A 22900-nucleotide genomic window follows, 5' to 3' on the forward strand; every position below is an offset into this window, starting at 1 on the left:
CAGCTTTCCATAGTGTTGTATCAGCTTGCAAGAATGCATTCCATCAGCAGTGTAGGAGAGTTCCTTTTTCTCCACCTGTTTGCCAACATTTCTTCTTACAGGTTGTGAATATATGCTATTCTCACTGGTGTAAGGTGGTATCTCATTGTGGTTTTAATTTGCATTTACTTTATTATAAATTATGTTGAACATTTTTCATATGCCTGCAGGCCATCTGCATTTCTTCTGTGGAGATATGTCTTTGTAGCTCTTCTTCCCCTTTTTGTGATGGGGTTGTTCACTTTAGTTTTGTTGAATTTAATCAGCTCTTTCTGTATCTTTGTGATCATCCTTTGTCATTAGTATTGTGAGCAAATATTTTCTCCCAATCAGTGGGGTTTCTCTTTGTTTTGTGTAGTGTCTCTTTTGCTGTACAGAGCTTTTTAACTTGATATAATCCCAGCTGTTTATCTTTTCCTTCACTATCCTTGCTATGGGTGATATATTTAAGAACATTATTAAGGTTTTGTCATGCAGAGTTTTGCCTACATTTTCTTCTAGATATTGTATGGTTTCAGGTCTTATGTCTCATATTTCAATCTTTTATGAGTTGGCTTTTGTGCAGTGGTCTCGCTTCCTTTTTTTTTTTTTTTCTTCCATGTAGCAGTCCAGTTTACCCAGCACCATTTGTTGAACAATTTTGTTGTTGTTGTTCCATTGCATATTCTTTGCCCCTTTGTTAAAAGTTAGCTGTCAATAAACCTGTGGGTTTATATCTGGATTTTTCATTGGCCTGTATGTCTGTTCTTGTTCCAGTACTATGCAGTTTTTATTATTATGGCTTTGTAGTGTAGCTTAAAGTCTGGGATTGTGATGACTCCAATAAATGACTCTTTCATTTTAGTCAGAAGAGTTTTGGCTATTCAAAGTTTATTGTGGTTCCATATATATATCATTAATATTTGTTCTATTTTTTTTGAAGAATGTCACTGAGACTTTAATTGTGATAGGGTCAAATCTGTATATCACTTTTGATAGAATGGCAATTTTAACATTAATTCTTCTGATTTACGAGCAGGGTCTGTATTTTCATTTCCTTGTATCTTCTTGTGTTTCTTTTATCAGGGTTTTATAGTTTTGTTTTGTGTAGGTCCTCACCTCTTTTGTTAGTTTTATTCCAGTATTTGAATATTTTTTGTTTCTATTGTAAGGGGATTTTTTTTTTTATTTCTACATCTGATTGGTTTTGTGTGTATCAGAAGGCTACTGATTTTGTGTGTTGAATTTATAATAACCTGCAACATTGCTAAACTGGTTAATTGTTTTCATTAGTTTTTCTATGGAATTCTTAGGGTTTCCCATGTATAGTATCATATTGCTTTAAATAAAAATAATTTTACTTCTTCATTCCCTGTTTGGATCTCCTACTATGTATGTATTTTCTCTAATACACATTTTCATAGATGACAATGGTTTTCTTATATATTGTGGTGCTCCTTCATTTGGTGCATATGTTGATGAGTGACATATCTTCTTGCTGTATTTTCCCTATAATCATAATCATAGTGGCCATCTGTGTCTCTTTTAACCTTTTTAATTTGAAGTCTATCTTATATGATATGATAATAGCTGTTCCTACCTCCTTTTTTAGTCCATTTTCTTGTAGGATTGTTTTCCATCCTTTTACTTTCAATCTGTTTTTATCTTTTTAGAAGTGTTTGCTGGAGAGAGTGAAAGTTTGGATTCTGTTTTTTAATACAACCTGCCACTCTGTGTCTCTTTACTGCTGAGCTTAAATCATTTACACTTAGAGTTAATACTGATACATTGGCACCTATATTTTATATTCCCCCCCTTGTTTTGATATGCTCATATTCATTCCTCTATTGGTTGTGGTTTAAGGATTTCTTGTAGTATTTTTGGGTTGGAAGCTTAGTCTTTACACAATCTTGGAATTTGTGTTTGTATGAGAATGTCCTTATTCTTTTTTCAGAGGAAGGAGAGATTTACAGAATAAATTATTCTTGGTTGGCATTTGATTTCTTGGAGTTTGTTGAGTATGTTCCTCCACTCTCTTCTTGCCTTTAGTGTTTCTTCAGAGAAGTTAGGTGTCATCAATTTTCCCTTATAAGTTACTTGTTTCTTCCCTCTTTTCATCCTGTCATTCTTGTCTTGGATTCTTGTTAGTTTTACTATATGTCTTTCTGTATTTCTCCTTTTGTCATGGTGTTCTTCTCACTTCTTGTATGTCTGTTTTCATGTCCTTCTTCAAATTAGGAATGTTCTCTTAAATTATCTCTCTGAATATTTTCTTGATTCCTTGACCTTTCTTCTCACTTTCTGGGAGACCTAAACTCTGATATTTCCTTTCCTCATGATGTCTTGAAGCATTTCTTTGTGTCTTTTTCTTTTTACTTCTTTCTTTTCTGATTTGTTTCTTTTTATTTCTGTTCGTCAAGGGTGCTGATTCATTCTTCCATTTCATTTATTCTGTTTTCATTGCTTTTACCAGATTTTTTTGTCTCCTCCAGTGATCTTTTAATTTTCTGCATTCCTTTTATTTCCATTTTTAAGATCTCATTTTCATCCTTCAGTTCATTGATTATTCACTTAATATCATTTTTTCCTTTTCTTTTTTGTTTTGTTTTTAATGATGATTCTAAATTTTCTATCTGACTGGATGAGCAGTTCTTCTAAATCTTTCCCCTGTGGGAAAAATTGCTTGGTAATTTGTATTCTTTCTTCTCCCTGTCCTTTGTTGCCTAATGCTTTCTATGTGCTGAGGCACTTAGTTGCTAGTATTGGCCAGTATTTCTTCTAGGTGCTCCTTCTGGGGTGGCCAAGGGATGTTCTTGTTGATGGCACTGATCCCTCTGTTGCCTGATGTGGGGGGGGGAGGGGCAAGCTTTTTGTTCCTTTTGGCAGTGGTCCTACCCCTGGCCTGTTTTCCGATTCAGATGAGGTACTATGTGTTAGTAGTGTGACTCTACTACTGTCCAATTTCTAGTTATGACTACGTTGTGTGTGCTGCTGCCCATTACTGCAGGTGGACACTGTATGCTCCAGCCAGCTGCAGCCACACTCTGATGCCCTTCCTATTAATGGACAGGAGCTGAGCACAGGGTCTCACACCCCTCCTGGCTATCTGGCAATGTCCTATGTCCTGGAAAACAAACAAACAAAAAACAGTACAGATTTCCCCTTTCAGACAAAGCCTGCTTATTTTAGGGTCTTTGGCCACACCCTTCCATTTCTTGGCTAATGGCGGAAACTGAGCACAGGCTGTACACCCCTCCTGGCTGGTAATATCCTGGGAAGAAAAAAAAAAGTGTAGATTTCCCCTTTCAGTCAAAGCCTTGCCTGTTTCAGCACTTTTGGCCGCATGCTGCCATTTTCAGCTAATGTTGAGCGCAAACTGTTACACCTCTCTTGACTGGTTAGGTCAAGCTCTCTTAGGCTGACTAGGGGTGTAGAAAGCATCCATTTCCCCTTTCAGGGCAAAGTCCTGAGCAAAGCCCTAAGCAAAGTACAAGGCTCCCCATTCATGGCAGAAGAAGCCAGTCTATTTCAGTAGAAGATGTGAGCCCCGTCTAGGGCTGATGCCGAGTGTTTTCACTGGTTGCTGCCCCCTGCCTGGCTTCCCCCATCAGTGATCACTGTTCAAGATGCGAGCACTGTCAACCTGCCTCCAGCTGCATAAGGGGGGCTGGGTGTGCCCAGGGGTGGGGCCAGACATATGCCCTTCCCCCAATGGTGGAGAGAAGGCTGAGTCTTATCCTTCCCACCAGTCTTACCCCTTGGAATTGCAGCAGTGCAGCTCCCCTCCATGCAAATAAATCAACATGCTGGCCTTCATTTTCCTTCTGGGGTTTTCAGTTCAGTTGCTTTCAGTGCTATTTTTTCCTTCTCTTGCTTTTCTTTCCTTGGTCAGGGTGTTCAGGGTTTGTAGGTGGGGAGAGTGGTCAGGATCCTGTGGAAATCTCCCACTTTTGCTTCTTCTTCCATTGTTTACACCCTCCTCCTGTTTCAGCTGGGTCATCAATCCTGCTCCTATCATCTGAGTTTTGACTGGAGTTTGCTGTAGTTTCTCCCCTATTTACTATATCCAAGAGAGACCTTAATCTCAGTGACTCTTCACGGCCATGTTGCTGAAGTCAGTCTATAAGCGACATCTTAAAAACATTGCTCATTTTAATGTTATATTCTAGTCAAAAATAATGGGTAAATAAAATTAAACTATGAATGTCCTATAAATGTGGTTCCCAAGGATTTTGAGTCTTTGTTTTAATTTATATGCAAATAGATGCTACAAAATATATGATCTACCTTGACACATGATAAAGGGCACAGTGATAATGATAAATCAGTTCATCAGATGTCTTCATCTCTTGTGTGTTCATTCAAACAAAGAGGGTCAAAGAGCATACCTTAAAGCTCTGTATCAAATAGTGGCTAGGTGTTAGCATTTCAAAATGCTTGGGCGAATGTGACAAGATATCATGGAAAACACACAGTATAATAAAACAAAAAAACAAACAAACAAAAAACAGGTAATTGATCAAGTAGGAGAGGTGAATTTTCTGATAACTCTTTCTTGCTTTACTTGACAGAATCATACATTGTCTTTCTGTGACTCAGAGTTTACAAACAGACTGAAAAAATAGTTTAGAATTGTTACATTGGTGATAATCAATTTGGGAAGTGCAAGACTAGAGGCAGTGAGGTTAGGTAAGTAAGAATACTGAGCTAAATGATATTAAATTAATTGGAATGGACCGTGCTTTAATGTGAGGGGGAATTGAGGTGGAGTGAGAGATGGGTATTTTGAGTTACTTAAGGCCTGTTAAACCTGTTCCCTAAAATCACACACACACACACACACACACACAGAGGGAGAGAGAGTTTCAGATTTATCACTTTCCAGTAACTTTGTCCAACTTGGAAACCATCAGATTTCTTCCAATATAATGATTGTTTTCTTGACACTTTCAATTAGATCATGGTTGTAAAACAATGATCTTGTAGTGTTTTGGTGTACTATGTTTGTGTGACAGTTAAACATAATGAATAGCACATGTTCAGTGTACATTTACAGTGAATGAAGTAGTAAATGTAATTTCTTAATTTACAGGAACCATAATGAAACACAAGTTTTATGGTTATATTTATATCAGTCGAGATATAAGAAATGAGATAAAAATAAAATAAAACAACAACAAAAATATGGTGTGGGGCCATATTCTCCCAAAAATGTTCTTAATTACACCTTATCCCAACCAATGTATTTAAGCAAACTTTTAAGGAAATTAACTTATTTTTACATAATGTGTTGAAATTATAATTTTACATAACCTCCACTACAAGAATTAAATGGTAATTCAGTTGGGAAGATTATTTGTCAGATTTTAGATAGCATCTAATACTGAAATCATAAATATAAGATCTGAGACATCAAGGAGGTAAAGGGGATGGGGAAGGATTGGGGAAAGGAAATGAGAGAACAAAATGGCTTATTGGGGAGAATTATGGATGTTTTGGTAATGGGAGAGCTACAGTGACCACATCTGAGGAGAGAAATCCTATACCATTAAAATAGTAACAAATAATGCAAAACAATGGTATTTAATCAAAAATTAAATAGAACAGAAAAATAATACAATCTTGTACATAGAAGAACAATTCGTCATTGCTTGAAATTTAAAGTGAAAAATAAATGAAATAGACTAGCTACTGACACTGAGGTGACTTGTTTAAAGTGCCAGATAAACAATCATCTTTTTGGTTTACTCTCTCATTGGAGAGAGTGCATGTTGATGTCTCTTATCGCATATGTATTTTCTCTAATGTCTATTTGTAGAGATGATAGGAATTGATTAATGCATGTTAGTGATTCCTCATTTGGTGAATGTGTATTGATGAGTGTTATATATGGTTTATTGTTACCTGATCCTTACAAATTGTATATCCATGGAATTCTATATCATCTTATGTATGTATGGTTGTCCTTGACTTCTTTTGGGGGACTTGTGAAATTCTTTTCCAATCCTTTTTTGTTAAATATATCTACCTTTGGAAATCAGGTGTGCTCCTTAGAAGCAGCAGAAAGTTGGGTTCTATTTCCTAATCCACATGCTACTTTATGTTTTTTCACTGGAGAGTTTAGTTCATTAATATTTAGGGTGATTGTTGGTAAATGGAAGTCTTTTATGGCAAACATGTTCATTATTTTGTGGTTCTCTTTAATTCCTTATTCAGTGTTTGTGTCTATTCTTCTCTTGGTTTTAATCCTGAGTCTCCTTGTAAGATTACTTGAAGTGCATGTTTAGTAGTGGAACATTTCAGAAAACTTTCCTTTTTGATTTTTTTTTCTCTCAGATAGGAAAGACAAAGTTAGAGATCAAGTATTATTGGCTTGTGGTTTTTGTCTTGGAGATTGTTTAATATGTCACTCTACTCTCTTCTTCAGAGAATTTTGAGGTCAGCATAGGTTAACTTTTTCTTCTCCTGGTCAATTTCATTATTTTCTGTCATTTTTGGACTCTTGGAAAATTTATTACCACCTTTTATACTGTAGATTTCCTTTCAATAATGTATTTTTCTGTCTGTTTAGTTTCCTGATTGTATATTTTACAATCAGTTTGGAAAATTTGCTTCAAATATTTTTCTTGAGCAGTTTTTCAGCTCCCTTCTCTCTCTCTTTCTCCTTCTGGGGCCCTTTGATTCTTATATTTTCTTTCCTCGTGATATCAGATAATTTTTAATGTATTTGTTCATATTTTTTCCTTTTTATCTCTGTATTTCATAATTTTTTCGATGTCATCATCTTTGAAATTACTGATTCATTTTTTGAAAAGATTTATTTATTTATGCTTACAGAACTGGGGTAAAGGCCAGAGGTGCAGGGGCAGTGAGAGGATTCACCAGAGACAGAGTAGGAAGCAGAGCAGGCAGATTGATGAGGTACATTGTTGAGGGGAGCCGCGGGTGAGACAGGAGAGATTTGCTGTGACATGTGGGTCACCTCCCTGACAAACTGGTGCTGAAGTGACTGTGGCTAGTTTCCCAGTGCTATGCTTTAACCCTTGGAGCCACCAGGGTGGTCTTATTGATTTATTCTTCCAGATCCTATTTCCATTATTTTACCAGAAATGTTTACCAAGTCTATTGAGCTTTGCACAACCTGCAGTTCCTTTACTTACTTATTTAAAGTTTTTATCTCTATCTTCTGTTTGTTGATTATGTTTCTCATAGCACTGTTTCCCTTTCCTAGATTTTCTCATATATCTTTGATCTGTTTTTCTTTTCTTTCTTTCTTCATAATTTATATTTCCATTCGCATTATTGTTCATTTTACAATGCTTACTTCCCCCTCCCTAATCTGTTTTTCTTTTCGCATTTCTTTATTATGACAATTTTGAATTCTTCATATGACAAGAAAAAAAAAGTTCTGTTGCAGTATTGTTGCATTCTGGAGATTAACTCTCTTTTTTTGAGGTATTGTTTTTCTTGGGGGCTTGTTTGACCATTTGTATTTTTCCTTTTCCCCATTGTTTGCTTTCAAGTTCTCTCTTCCAATATATGGATTTCTTTTGTTCAGGTGTCTCCTTCATCCACTATTCTGAGTACTTACCTGGTTACTGCACTGACTATATTAGCTGGGCCTTCCCCCAGTGCAGAACTGGGTGAGCAGCCTGTGTATCTGGTCTGTGGGGTCAACCAGGACCAGTTCCTGGAAGCTCCAGAAGTCTTCCTGCAGATGAAGGTAACTCACCATGCTTACATTTAAATTTGTTGTGAGAGAAATTTAGTGTCCTGTTTAAGATGTAGAAATCTGAGGTGTCAACTTGTCAAGAGGCATGAATGGGATTATTCAAGTCCCGAGTAAATGTAACAGAAGAGATGAAGAATCTATTTAGTGGTTTCGGCATGCACTTGAAATTCACAGCCATGATACATAGTTGAGTGAATGACTAAGTTAGATAGATTTTATAGCCTGTTTTTAATAATTTACCAAAACTTAATGAATGGACCATAGACATATATCACTCCAAAAAATTTAAAACATAATAAAGGTGCAGTAAGATGTTGATTGCCATGGCAACATATTATACTGTATATTTGAATAGATTGATTTTTTGTAAAGGGATGCTTTTTATCTAATTTACTTAGTGACATACTACAAATTGGAATACTACCATTAAATATATTTTCCATTTGTAAATAGTTTCATGTTCATTGTTTTATTTCTAGTGGCTGCTAAAATATGACTTCTCATTAGGTTTGACTATCTTGCTACATGTTTTACATTAAAAAATTTTAAAACACTGATGCTTTTTTTCACTGACATTTGGTATATGATATATATTAATATTGGGTTAAATGCAAGATCAATAATGGCCCAGTCAAAGCTATCATGATATAAAGGTGATTTCTTCAAAATTAACAACAACAAAATAATTATACAAGATGATAATAAAGTATTGTGAAATTCAAATTAAAAAATATTGCTTTTATTGATGATCACGCAAGTTGTTTGTGTAATTTATTATTTTGTAAAGAGTTATCTTATTTATGCACACAAGAGCTGAATTGTAGGCCAGAGGTATGGAGTGGATGGAGGGTTCATCAGAGACAAAGGGGGAGCAGAACAGACAATCTACTGAAATACACTGCTGAGGAGAGCAGTTGGCAAGACAGAAGTCTGCTGCACCAGGTGAGTCAGCTCCGGGTGTGGGGCTTGAACTTGTACTATGGTGGCTTACTGTAGCTTAGTAGTGCTGAGACCTAATACCTTGCACCACCAGCAAGGCCCCTGTTTTTTGTAGTTCATTTAGTGAATGCTGCTTATTGAGTGGTTTCTTCCAGGAGGAGAAAAACGAAAATATTAGAAGTTATGATTGTTGTTGGAGAAATAAAATGAACACATGAACAATTCCTTTGGCATTGTAATTAATTTACTCTCTAGGATATTTTAAGACATAAGGAGTCTGATAATGAAACATTCAGAACACAGATGTTCTCAAGCTGTTAATTTAAAAAAATGTAAAGAAATCATTCTAATCACTTCACTTTTAGAGTATATTCTTAGCTTGTCATTAGGCATCTTATGTAAAGACTTCAACTTCAACCCAGACCGTTTAAGCAAAACCTTCCATGAATTCTTAGATGATCTCTCCATGTTAAGTCTCAGATGGTTATGATGTAATTCGCCAGGTTATTTAAACTCTTCCTTCTCTGGTTCCCTGTGCTGTGTGCCCCAAAGTGTTTGTGGCAATCAGTGTGAAATCTATGACTCCATTTAAGTAGTCACCTTTAAATACACCTAATTAATTTTTTATATATATATATATCCTGTGCCTTTAAATCTAGATCTCCTTTCATCACTTCAAGGAGGGAAAGAAGCCAACTATGGTTAAGAAGAACAGGAAAATCAATCAGGTTCTACCTTATCTCTTTCCTTTATAATGTTTTATCTCCTACAAAATTCTTTATAATAAATTTTGATATAACTGATCTTCCTTACTCTTAATGTTATAAGTGGAAACCTCATCAGTTTCTTCTACTTCCACTTTCAGGGTAAGAAAGCAATTTAACTTTATTAGAGGATGTATATGTGGGTTGGGATAAAGGTATAAGAAAACTTACTCTTTTGATATAATTCATTATTTTTATGAATATCTGCCATAATTTTTTAATCTTAAAGATTTAAAATGCAGAGACTTAGGTGATGAGAACATAGTTTGAATCTAATTGAAACATATAAATATAGGTGGAAATGTGAGAAATTGGGATGAATTACCTTAAGAAGATTAGTCTTTCAGAGGCAAATAATTTTGACTAAATTGAATAAAGTCAAATCAATGGACAAAACCTTAGCTGTCAAACCTAAATATACAGAGCACTATTTGAATTGTTAACTATTGTCAATGTATTTATTACATTTTAAGATTTAATTTTCAGGTAAAAATGTAATATTTCCAGTAAAGTGGGTATGAACAGCTAGGCATATATAATTATATTTGAGGAAGATTTCAAATTTGTTGTTGATCTAATCCTGAAATATCTACTTACTTACTTGAAACGAACATTATTTTTCTTTTGCACAAGTCTTTATATGTTGATGAATAGAGTGGTAAATGTTCCTGCTAGCATTGTGATGAGCTGGTCTTTAATTCATGAACTGATTTTATTTATTATTTTATGAACAGTATTGGACATATAGGAAGCATCATCTGGAAGATGGATTCACTCTTCATGGGCTGTTGTGAATGTTGGTCGGTCAGATATTATTCTGTGTTTATAGTGCAAGCCTAACAAACACGTGATATTGCCAGGGAACAAACTACCTTTCTTCTTAGTGTCATCGAGGATACCAAAGCAAATATTTACACATATTTTGTCTTCTTGTATAGGTTTGAGGAAGGAAAATATTCAGTATAGGAATCATTAAATTCTAGGAGTAACAAATTACTCACATTGTAGTTGAGAAATCAGAAATAAACATAAATGAAACCAGCAGGAAGGCTTCCATGACTACGGGAAAAAACTGAAAACATGTCACAGAGGGAAAGGGAACAGTGTCCTTTATGATAAAAAATTAAGAATATCATGATATAATGAAAACAAATCGGAAATAAACTAAATGATGGACAGCATCACATTGAGCATTATTCAACTTACCTTGAATGCATTGATAATAATTATTTAATATATTTTCTAATGTGTAAATATTTCTGTAAAAGGGTAGTGGTTTGTATTTTAATAAAAATACATTGATAATAATTATTCATTGCATTTATATATAGTTATATATATATTTAGACATATTGCATTTATATATAGTTCTGTAAAAGGGTAGTAATTTGTACTTTAATAAAAATATATCAAATAATTATTACCAATGCATTCAAGGTAAGTTGCATAATGTTTAATTCATTCAATGTGATGTTATTAATCATTTATTATTTTCAATTTGTTTTCACTGTATCATGATATTTTAAGATTTTTGATCAGAACTTTGCAGATTGACAGTATCTTTATAGAACTCTGGCCACCAGAGTCAAGTCTCTTATTTGGAAAAGCAAACAAATCAGGTAGTAGAATGCTCATTCAATTCTGTACAGCTTTACCTTGAGCCTAACAGTGATCTCAATGTCTTTTTTTCTATCTCATTGCAAAATTTGTTCAGCCTACACTAGGTGATTACAATTTTCTAATACATATTTATTTCTGTAAAAGGGTATTAATTTTCATTTTAATCAAAATTACATTAAGTAATTATTATCAATGCATTCAAGATGTGACAATAAGTAAAACATTGCTTTTTATAGTGAAAACAAATCAGTAATAACCTAAATGATCAATAGTATCACTGCTTTTTATAGTGAAAACAAATCAGTAATAACCTAAATGATCAATAGTATCACTTTCAATGAATTAAAAGTGATACTATTGATCATTTAGGTTATTACTGATTTGTTTTCACTATAAAAAGCAATGCTTCACTTATTACACTTGCTTATACTCACATCTGCATATTATTTATTTGTTTAAAATAAATTTACATAACTAGTTAAATTGTAGATGTTGATAAAATAGGTTTGTTCAATATTATCAAACACTTCCAGTAATTTTCACTCAAAATAGCAAAGCATGAGTGTGCATTAGCTCAGTCCAAAATTGAATGATCTATTATTGTCATCCTCTAAATTTCCCCTTTCTGATTAAAAATTCTTTGTTAAATTAAGATTCAAATTCTATATAAAATTTTTACACTTAAAAGAGCATTTATTTCTCTTATTTATGATTTTCAGTTACTTGGTCTAAAGATTATGAGTTTAAAAGTAAAATCTTATTCTTTACCTCTAAATTGCAATTATGTTTTCTTTGTAAGAGTTAAAAAAACTTTATTGCTATTCATATTAGATTTTCAGTTGGGATGGTAATAAAATGACATATTAACACAAAAATTTTATTAACATGTGAAATGTGCATATAACCTACAACATAAGAAGACACCTTAAGATAAAAGTGACTCAAAATAGCATCTTAGAATGGACATTTGCATAACATATTTAATATAGAAAGAAATGTTTGTAAAACAAATGACAAGATAAAGGATAATACTCACAGGCTCCAGGAGCAGCTAGCTGGGAAATTTAATATAAGGGAGTGCACTGATGGCATAAGATTTATTGCATGTTTCTCTGATCTTGTCTCTAGCCTGAGAAAAATCTCTAGGTATAAGAGAATTTATGTTGTGTCCTTAGGCAATAAAGGGAGGTCTTTTTCTGAGTTTGCTGCTGCTTAATGCCTTAAGTTAAAAATAAATTTTATGCCAATGAGATAGTTTGAGATGACATATTCTGTTTTCTTCATATCCATATATATAAATGAAATTTGTTTTACTGCTTACTTGAAATCTTACATTATTGCAACATCCGCTTATATGTTATAATTTTTAATGGATTGGGGGGGAAGAATGAGAAGGAGAACATTTATTTCTAAACCAAATTTTGCTAGCCAGTTACTTAGCATCTATATTTTACATTAATTCCACAGAAGTTGAAGTACCATTATTTGTAATCATTTTCCCACTCTGAAAAATTAACACATACATGCTCATTATTTCAGGTCAAATTAGAAAATATATGCAAATCACATTTCACATTTCTCCAGAATGCTGCCTGTTGGAAGAATTTCTTTCTTTTTTTTTTTTTAAAGATGTATTTATTTATGCATACAGGGGTATAGGCCAGGCTTATAGTGGTGAGAGGATTCACCAGAGACTGAGTTGGGAGCACATTATCAAGTATTGAATGCTATAAAATTTTGTCTGTGTACTTCTTGGGCTATATCTAATAGATTTCCATTTGATTTAATTAGAAATGTGAATTTCCTATTGTCCTGAATAGTGTTTTGGGCATATGTTTATATTTTTCAAATTTTCTAAATTACATGTAAAAATGTTATTATTTTAGAATTGTAGTATATTTTACTAAAAAAGTCTTTTTTAGGCCCTCCCTGGTGGTGCAGCATGTTAAAGCACAGCACTGAGAAGCTAAAGCCACTTCAGCATGAGTTGATCCCCTCCCAGGAGGAGATCCACATGGCGCTGCCGACCTCTCCTGACCCTCCACTCACCTCAGCGGTGTACTTCGTTCATCTGCCTGTTCTGCTCCCGACTCTGTCTCTGGTGAAGCCTCTTACCACTCCTGCTCTCTGGCTTGTGCCCCAGTTCTGTATGCATAAATAAATAAATCTTTAAAAAAAAAGTCCTTTTTAAACTAACTGAATATATTGAGCATATGAGGATTTTTTTTTAATTTGCATGATAGATACATTCTTTTTGCTCCATTTATAGTAGTGCCTTAAATTATTTTCAGAATATACCTATTTCTTTTGCAAAGTAAAGAAAAATACCTTTATTTTTTAATTTATAATTTTAATTTGAACATGAACATAAATAAGCAAAACTTGTTTTATATATAGATGTCATTTGTCCATATTTAATTTCTAAATTTTCTTTCATGACACTTTATATTTTATTTGTTTTTAAAGATTTATTTATTTATGCATACCAAACTTGGGTACAGGCCAGAGGTGCAGGGAAAGTGAGAGGATTCACCATAGACAGAGTGGGGAGCAGAACAGGCAGATGGAAGTACATTTTGAGGGGGAGCAGTGGGCAGGTCAGGAGAGGTCTGCTGTAGCATGTGGATCACCTCCAGGGTGGGGATCTAACTCATGCTGAAGTGGCTTTAGCTTCTTAATGCTGTGCTTTAACCTGCTGTACCACCAGGCAGGTCCTAAAATCTGTTCTTTTAATGTAACTTACTTGCATTATACTTTCAGACCTTAGATATCTTTGTTGTTAAGAATTATCTTCAATATTATGTAGTTTTGCAATCATGTTTACATGATTTTAAAAATGTCTCCATTTAAACTGAATTCAGTGTTCGTTATCACTAACAGCATATTTTTTTCCTGTATTATTAGACTCATTTTGTTTCATTTTTCCATTATCATTTTGATAATTATAGAGGAGACAGGAAATCTGAGCAAAAGGAAGTTAAGTAAATTGCACATAGTCATATATTTGGATAACATAGAAAGGCTATTTTGGTTCTTGAATCTTTGTCTTTATTTCCAATATTATGTCTTTTGTTTAGACATTTCTTCACTTTTATTAGACCTCATTTATAACAAAAAGATTTTGAGACCAGTCTGAATTTTATTCTGCTGTGACTTGTTTTCTTTTATTTTCTCTTATTCCTTCTAGATTATGTTTTCCTTCACATTCTCCTTCTTTCTCTTTCTGTCTTCAATACCATACTGATTTTTCTTCAAATAATTTGCCCAGACATTGATGAAGTATGAATCATTTTATTAAATATAACTTCTAATTACATTTCTTTTTCTGTTCCTCTCTCAAATGTGTTCTTCTCTTTGATTTGTTTTAATAATTATCTTGCATTTGTGGGGTAACTGTTTCAAAAGCCATCATATATATATATATATAAGTTTTTTTGTGATGCTATTACTTCATATATATCTCTTTCTTATCTCTCTTCTACATACTATAAAGGTAATCAAGATCTATTCACCACATTTGTGATACAATCTCTCCTAATCATCATTGTTCTTGTTGTCTCTATGGTAACATTTTATTCTAACACCAAGATTTTGTGATGTATAGCCCTCTCCTTTCCTTCTACATAGCAGTGTATTAACATAGTGACCTGTTTATTCTTTTCCAAGAAATCACTTAGCATCATTTTTTCTTGTTGTTTGCTGTGGGATACTTTTGATTCTTCAGTTCATCATTAAGAACTCATTAGAAGAAAAGGCATCTCTTTCTTGTGAAATCTCAATGTGGTCAGACAGGGGACCAAATAATTTGTCAACCCTGTCTTCCTCCTCACAATCATCTGCGATTCCCTTGCTATCCAATCCTCATGAACCAATGAATCTGTTGATGATCTTGGTCAGTTCTTTATTTGGTAGTGCTTTAGACAACTTGTTTACCTCCATCATCATGAGTCTCCTATTCCATTTCCAAAATTGGCAATTAAGATCATACAGTCATTTCAATTTTTGTTTAAAAATTAGAAAATGTGGCCCTCCCTGGTGGCACGGCGGGTTAAAGCACTGCACTAAGAAGCTAAAGCCACTTCCGCATGAGTTCAATTCCCGCCTGCCCCGGAGGAGACCACATGGCGTGGCAGACCTCTCCTGACCCGCCCGCTGCTCCCCTCAGCAGTGTAACTTCATTGATCTGCCTGTTCTGCTCCCCGCTCTCTCTCTGGCGAATCCTCTCACCCTCCGCATCTCTGGCCTGTACCCCAGTTCTGTATGAATAAATAAACAAATCTTTAAAAAAAATGAAAAAAAAATGAAAAATTAGAAAATGTTAAAATGAAAAATTAGGTCTATATTTTATTTCCCCCCTTGAATTTGTCTGTTTCTCACTTTCCTAACTTAGGTCTCCAATTCACTGAGCTGGCATCTTTAATTATAGATCCTAGAACTGACAAGATAAATCTTTCTGCTCCAAAGTGTTATTCCTAGATTAGGAAGCTGTCAATTTCTTACAGTTACAGTAACATGGATATCTTTCTATTATATTATAGCTCAGGTTAGGCAAGGTTAATATTATGTCTCAATAATTCAAAAATAAATAATTAGATTTTGAATAATGGTAAAATTACTGGGGAACTTTGGGAAGGATTTTCTAATTTTAATTGACATACTGATTATACAGAAATACCCACCCATGATCTGAATTTTTTTCTCAGTCTGAGATCTTGCAGAATCCACCTTGTCCTCAGCCACTTAAGCCAGGACTTAAGACTATCAAAGAATGCTCTTGACAATGTAATTGGGTAGGACACATCTTAAACTAGATGGGATTGTAGAACAAGGCATGCAGCCCATACTGTTCCAGACTAATCTGGAGGAGGGAAGGTGAAAAAGCTTTAAAGCTTCAAAGACACAGCATCAGAAAGTAAAACATCATTGTCTCAAATGTATATGAAGAATGAATATTTTTAAATGCTAAACAAAACTGTTATGTGTTTTCAACTGTAGCTCAATTCAACTGATACTCTTTAGCATTTACTATTTTTACCTTCACTTACATGACACTTCAGAGTTTTTTTCTAATGCTCTGCCTGAATGATCTAAACACAGACTGCATATCACTTTAAAGTTCTTAAAATTGTTATTCATTCTGTAAAATCTTCACATGGCTGCTATTTTTCATAATTTGTCATTAATTTTTCTTATTGCATCATTATCCAAAACTATTAATTTGCTCTTTTCCTATTTATTACTGGACTCATAAGTCACAGGAGACATTTTCTTCTTTGTTTACAACCATATCCTCAGAGCTTAGAACACAGGTTGTTCTCTATTAAAAAAAAAAAAATGGTGAATGACTGAGCTAACAGTAAATGAAGAAGGAATAAATAAGGATGAACAAAGTTTACATGAATAATAATGTGTTTATCTATTTCATTTCATTCTATTTATTTTTCAATTATATCTACAGTTTAATGTTTGTTTCCGGGTGATTTTTAAAATTGTTGCAGGGGTTCATAAATTTTGCAATAAGTAAACTCTTTTAAAACAAGGATCAATTGCCAAAGTTCATGCATCTTCATGTCATGAGACTAAACTTTGGAATTTCTCCTTAGCTATATCTATATAGCTAAGAAGAAAGTGGTAAACTCTCTCCCCCTTGTATATACAAATTTTTGATATCAGTTATTTTTCAATTTAATCATACATTTACATATATTTTAAGTGAGTCAATTTTTGGATTATAGTTTTCATTAATTCCTGCTTCTTTTTATATACTTCTAGGTCTATCTCAACACCATGGATGTAGGCAATAAGACCATTTCCAGTGATTTCACTTTCACAGGGCTCTTCACTCACAACAAAACTGCAGGTTTCCTTTTCACCATCATCTGTGCCATATTTTTCATGGCCATGATAGTTAATGGGGTCATGATCTTCCTGACTCATATAGATCCTCACCTCCACACCCCCATGTACTTCCTCCTCAGTCATCTCTCCTTCATTGACATGATGTACATCTCCACCATTGTGCCTAAGATGCTGATTGATTATCTTGTGGGCAAAGGGACCATTTCATTTGTGGCTTGTACAGCCCAGTATTTTCTTTATATGGGTTTTGTGGGGGCTGAGTTTTTCCTGTTGGGCCTCATGGCTTATGACCGCTATGTGGCCATCTGCAATCCCCTCCGCTATCCAATCCTCATGAATCAACGGGTCTGTTGGATTATCTTGGCCAGCTCTTGGTTTGGTGGTGCCTTAGACAGCTTCCTCCTTACACCAATCACGATGAGTCTTCCATTCTGTGATTCCCACAAAATCAATCACTTCTTCTGTGAGGCACCCACTATGCTGAGGCTGGCCTGTGGGGACAAAGCTGCCTATGAAATGGTGATGTATGTGTGCTGTGTCATGATGCTTCTGATCCCCTTCTCCGTGGTGATTGCTTCCTACACCCGGATTCTTGTCACAGTGCACCAGATGAAGACAGCAGAAGGGAAGAAAAAAGCTTTTACCACCTGCTCATCACACATGATAGTTGTGACATTGTTCTATGGAGCTGCCCTGTACACATACATGCTTCCACAATCCTACCACACGCCAATAAAGGACAAGGTATTTTCTGCCTTTTATACCATCGTCACCCCCTTGTTAAACCCTCTTATCTACAGCCTGAGAAACAGAGACGTGACAGGGGCCTTAAAGAGGGTTTTCATACGATGCCAAGGACCCCTTGGTATGACAAGGGATGAATTCTGACTGTCAAAATTCTCTGAAAGTGTTTAGAGGTATACAAATGCTGATACTTGGGCTTACGCCTTGGATAATATGGGTAATGCTGGAACAACTTCCAATGCCAATTATGCTGAAAAGTACATCAACAGTACTTTTTAAAAAAATGTGAGACCTTTGTAATATGTGATCATTCATGAATAATGACAGAATACCAAAACCACCACTGGTGTTTATTCTTTCTTTGTGTCCACCCATTCCAATTATAACTTTATGAGGACTTCTCGGATTTGAAATTCATGTCTATACATGCCCACAAGTGTCTGATTTTATTATATACACTACTCCAACTTTCATAAATGAGTTGGAGATGTTGAGTGGATTGTATAAAGAAACCATCAGTGGGTTTATGTGAAGGGTAGGTATGTGGTCATTGGAAGATTTGAACAAGACCATAAGATCATAAAACTTCAAAAATAATACTTATGAAAATCCACACCAAGATTTAGAACATTTTCATTATCTTTTTTATTGATTATCAACTGAAGCCATTTCTCCTTTATCTAAATTTGGAACTGAGAAATATGAGTTACATATTGTGCAAAAAATAGAAAAACTAACCCTTTATTGGACAATTATCCTATGACATCATAATTGTTATTTGGAAAATAATTATTGTATTTGAAGATATAGTGAGGGTCAGTTTGAGTAAGAAGTGCTTGAGTATCTCATACATTCAATAATCACTCTTCAGTTTCTCCAATTAATTATAGTTATTGTATTTATGGAATCCTCCAGATGTTATTAGTGGCATGGTTATTTCTAACAATGTTTTCCTTCAAAGAAATAATGATCAAGACATTTTCCCTTCTCTGCAGCACTGGGTTTTTCATTGGGCACTATTACAAAATGGGAAGCAAAATATTAGCTTTTCATTTGAAAGGTAGATATAGAAAATTATTTCAAATTCACTTATTTCAAATTCATTTTTTTTTAAAGAGAATGATTTCTTTAAAAAAAAAATGACAACCAAGGTCCTCCTTGTAGTGCAATGCGTTAAAGAACAACACTACAAGCTAGCTGCAGCCACTTCAGCGTGAGTTTGATCCCCAGCCCTAGAGGTGACCCATATAACACAGCAGACCTCTCCCATCTTGCCAGCTGCTCCTCTCAGCAGTGTACTTCGTTGATCTGCCTGTTCTGCTCTCACTTTGTCTCTGGTGAATCCTCTCACCACCCCTGTACCTCTGGTTTGTACCCCAGTTCTGTGTGCATAAATAAACCTTAAAAAATAAACAATCTGCGGCTCAGAAGGTATGTATTTAGCCTAAAGCATCAGCCTTTGTTAAATATTGAATGGTATGCCAGGCCCCTTGGGTCCACTAAGCCAGGCTATGTGCTGCCATTAGTGACACTATTTCAATTAGGTCTTGCTATGCTTTTTGCTGAAAAACATTGGAAGAGCTGAGTGTAGCACAGCCATGCCTTCCATCATACTGAAAAAGTTACTGGTTGGAAGGAAAATAGTTAATTAATTGGAATAATTGCATTGTAACCATGTGCATTCAAAGGTGTAGATTTAAAGGACAGTGAGCCTGCTGCCCTGTAATTCACTAGAGCTGTCAATTTCAAAACAAGGACACACTTACTGAGATGCTTTATTTGGAGGTTTAACAACTTAACCTTGCTGGACTGGAAATGACCATATGCTCATTGCAATTAGGAACTATTTCTACCAGAGAAGATGAACGGGTGCAAAAAAACAAAAACAAACATAAATCAAAAGAGGAGACATTGAATGACCTTGAAAGAGGTTGAAACATAAATTTCTACTCTAATTTATTTTATTTCTTTAAAGATGTATTCATTTTTTGCATACAGAACTTGGGTTCAGGCCAGAGGTGCAGGGGCAGTGAGAGGATTCACCAGAGACAGAGTGGGGAGCAGAACAGGCCAACTGATGAAGTACACTGCTGAGGGGAGCAGCAGGCGAGTCAGGAGAGTTCTGTAGCTCCATGTCGATCACCTTCGGGGCAGTGATCAAACTCGTACTGAAGTGGCTTTAGTTTCTCGGTGCTGTGCTTTAACCAGCTGTGCCACCAGGGAGGGTTTTCTACTCTAATTTTAAAGACATTGTCCATCATATATGTTTTTGTGAGGCCCAGTTTTCTCTTGTGTGAGATTTGAGTTATTGCAATTTTTTTCTGATAAAAAATTCAATCAATACTAATCACAATTTTAGTTATAATAAAATAAATGTAACTTTCATCTTAATACTTTTATGTTATTTTTTACTTTTCTCACATTTGTCTCTATTGCTCTTACACAGATTAATATTTTCTTGTTCACTATACTAAGGAATGAAGATTGACAATGAGCAAAATTAATATTCCAGCTACAGAAATTAAATATAAATTTGTTCTCACCTCTTTAGATGTATGTTACTATACCATGCCAAACACCAAAGCAAAAATAATTCTTACCATGATGCCATAGTGACCCCTTCCCTCTTTACTAATCACTTCCTCTTTTAGATTTATTTCTATGGTCATACAGTAAAATTATTTTTTATTTGTTCAGTTTTGCCTGTTATTGTGCTTTCTTCTTCTACAGTCCACATAAAAGTGAAGTAGTCTTGTATAGACCTAGCTCCTTATTTACCTCAATATAATCTTCAGTTATGTCCATGTGTGTTGAATAGAAAAACATAATGCTTAATTATAATCAGCTAGTTTTTCATTGTATACATATAGTCCTTAGTCCATTTATTGGATACTTGGGTGTTGTATAACTTGATATTGGGGATAGTGCTTCATTGAATATAGGAGTGAATATATCCACTCAAATGTTTCTATATTCTTTGGATGGATTCTGAAGAGCCCGATTACTAAATATGTGGTAGACCTACTTTTGACATGCTATGTAAACTCCATCTATTTTCCATAGAGGGTAAATCAATCTATATTCCCAACAACACTATATGAGGGTTCCTTTTATCCATGCCATCATCAACATTTGTTGTTTCTATTTTTGGTGATGTTGTTAATTGTTCATTCTCACAGGTATGTGGCAGTACTGTTGGGGGCGAAGGATGCTCTGAACAAACTCAACCAATATAGGTTTTATGGGCTCCATTCTCACTCTAGACCAAAGAGATCCAACACACAAAGAACTACAAATCTCATAATGTCATTACCACCAAAGGAGGATTGCTGGGATCTGAGGGTGGAGATAAATGGCCAGTTTTGGTATATAACCAGACATGTGGGCCTTGGGACACTCTTTGTGCTTTTCAGTGTGAACTAGTAGGATGTTTTCATCAATTTGTTTCCTTCTTTTTCTCCATTAGTCATCCATTTCTTCATTTCCCCTTCATTTGTAAGTAAAGCCTTTATTATTCATTTCATGTATGCCTGAAGTTGAGTCTTTTTGTACAGATGAAGAATAAGGTATCCAGGGTCTCCAATAGATTTCAAAAAAATGCCCCAGAGGAAACTGACCCAGAGACAAAATCCCATTGGTCTTGTGAACCCATGAAGAACCTGAGCTATTTATTCAAGTCAAAGAAAAAAAAAAACAAAACTGAATTGTTGCTAACATCTTTTTTTTCAGCTACTATAGCAAGATACTGCAAGATTCACTTTTTGGGAAAAAACCCTGAGATGACAAACATGCTCTACCCAATCTTTTTCCTTCACAGTTAAGGAGATGTGAAATAACATCTAAAGTCATGCAACTATGCTGGAAGTAACTCTTTTTGATAAAATTTTAATTTTTACTACACAGGAAGGTCTTCAGTCTTGACTTTGGTATTTCCATTTAACTTAAAAAAAAAAACCACAAAACTCTGAGTTTTTATTTTTCTTGTTTTTGTTGTTTTAGTCTATGAGTGAAATCACTCATAGTTGCATGTGATATCCCAAACATGATAAATTACAACTGAAGTGCTCTTTGTGTCTATATGTTTTATGTCTATATGCATTTTAGTTGTGCCTAAATGTCTTGGGCTCCAGAGGTTGTATTATTGGTATAGATTAAAAAAAAAAAAAAAAACTAACAGAAAACTGGTGGTAAAATTGTCTTGCGGAAAAATGATCTGGGGCATATTGGGGTAATATTAACTTATTTGTAATCTAATACATTGTTTGAAAAATGTACTTTTTTAAAGATTTATTTATTTATGCATACAGAATTGGGGTACAGGCCAGAGGTGAAGTGGTGGTGAGAGGATTCACCAGAGACAGAGTGGGGAGCAGAACAGGCCGACTGATGAAGTACACTGTTGAGGGGAGCAGCAGGTGGGTCAGGAGAGGTCTGCCGTGCCATGTGGGTCACCTCCGGGTTCAGGGATTGAACTCATGCTAAAGGGGCTTTATCTTCTTAGTGCTGTGCTTTAACCCGCTGTGCCACCAGGGAGGGCCCCAAATCATGTACTTCTAAGGTTGCATTGGGTATAATTTCATCTCTTGTGTGGGTTATTGATGGATATGTGATGCCTTTTAAGTATTGGGAAAGTGGAAGTTTGGAAAAATTAAGGTTTTTGGGAAACCTATTATGAGGAAAAACAAAGGATTACAGTTTGATTGTCAATATTATACTAATGAACTGAGCTAGAGCTTTTATAGATATTAAATATTATGGTAGCTTCTGTTTCCCGATACAGGAAACAGAAGCTACAAAACTTCTGAGAAATCTAAATTGTAGTAAATCTGGTACTCTACCATTTTTTTCATCAAAGGAAATTCTGTGGAAACTCAATAAAGCTCCTGAGACTCTCCCTTTCCTCCTGGGATAGGCATTAGATAAGTTCACTCTATTTGGTTTATCTGGTGAAGTAAAACTGGAAGGGAGGCATTGTTACTTGGAAAGACAATTAAATCTTTTGAATACACAGAAATGCTAACATTGATTTTATGAAATTTTTATATAAATTTTAGTTCCCTGATATTCATATAAATTATAAATTTTGATTGTTGTCCTACAATATTATGTGTATCAATGGTTTAATATCTGGAGAAATTGTTTCTAGAAAAATATCAACTGATTGCAATTGATGGAACTTTTGACATTGAAACTTTCCTACAAAGGACTGAATAGACTGTTGAAG

General features: G+C 34.7%; 1 protein-coding gene across 1 annotated transcript; it reads left to right on the forward strand.

Annotated features, from left to right (window-relative positions):
- Positions 1-16860: 16860 nt before the first annotated feature.
- LOC101619856 (olfactory receptor 2T6) lies at positions 16861-17820 on the forward strand. Its single transcript, XM_004686592.1, has one exon. The coding sequence runs from the start codon at positions 16861-16863 to the stop codon at positions 17818-17820; it is 960 nt and encodes a 319-aa protein (XP_004686649.1).
- Positions 17821-22900: the final 5080 nt, after the last annotated feature.

Source organism: Condylura cristata, unplaced genomic scaffold, assembly GCF_000260355.1.
Source record: "Condylura cristata isolate star-nosed mole 26May11 unplaced genomic scaffold, ConCri1.0 scaffold00021, whole genome shotgun sequence".
Taxonomy (NCBI): Eukaryota; Metazoa; Chordata; class Mammalia; order Eulipotyphla; family Talpidae; genus Condylura; species Condylura cristata.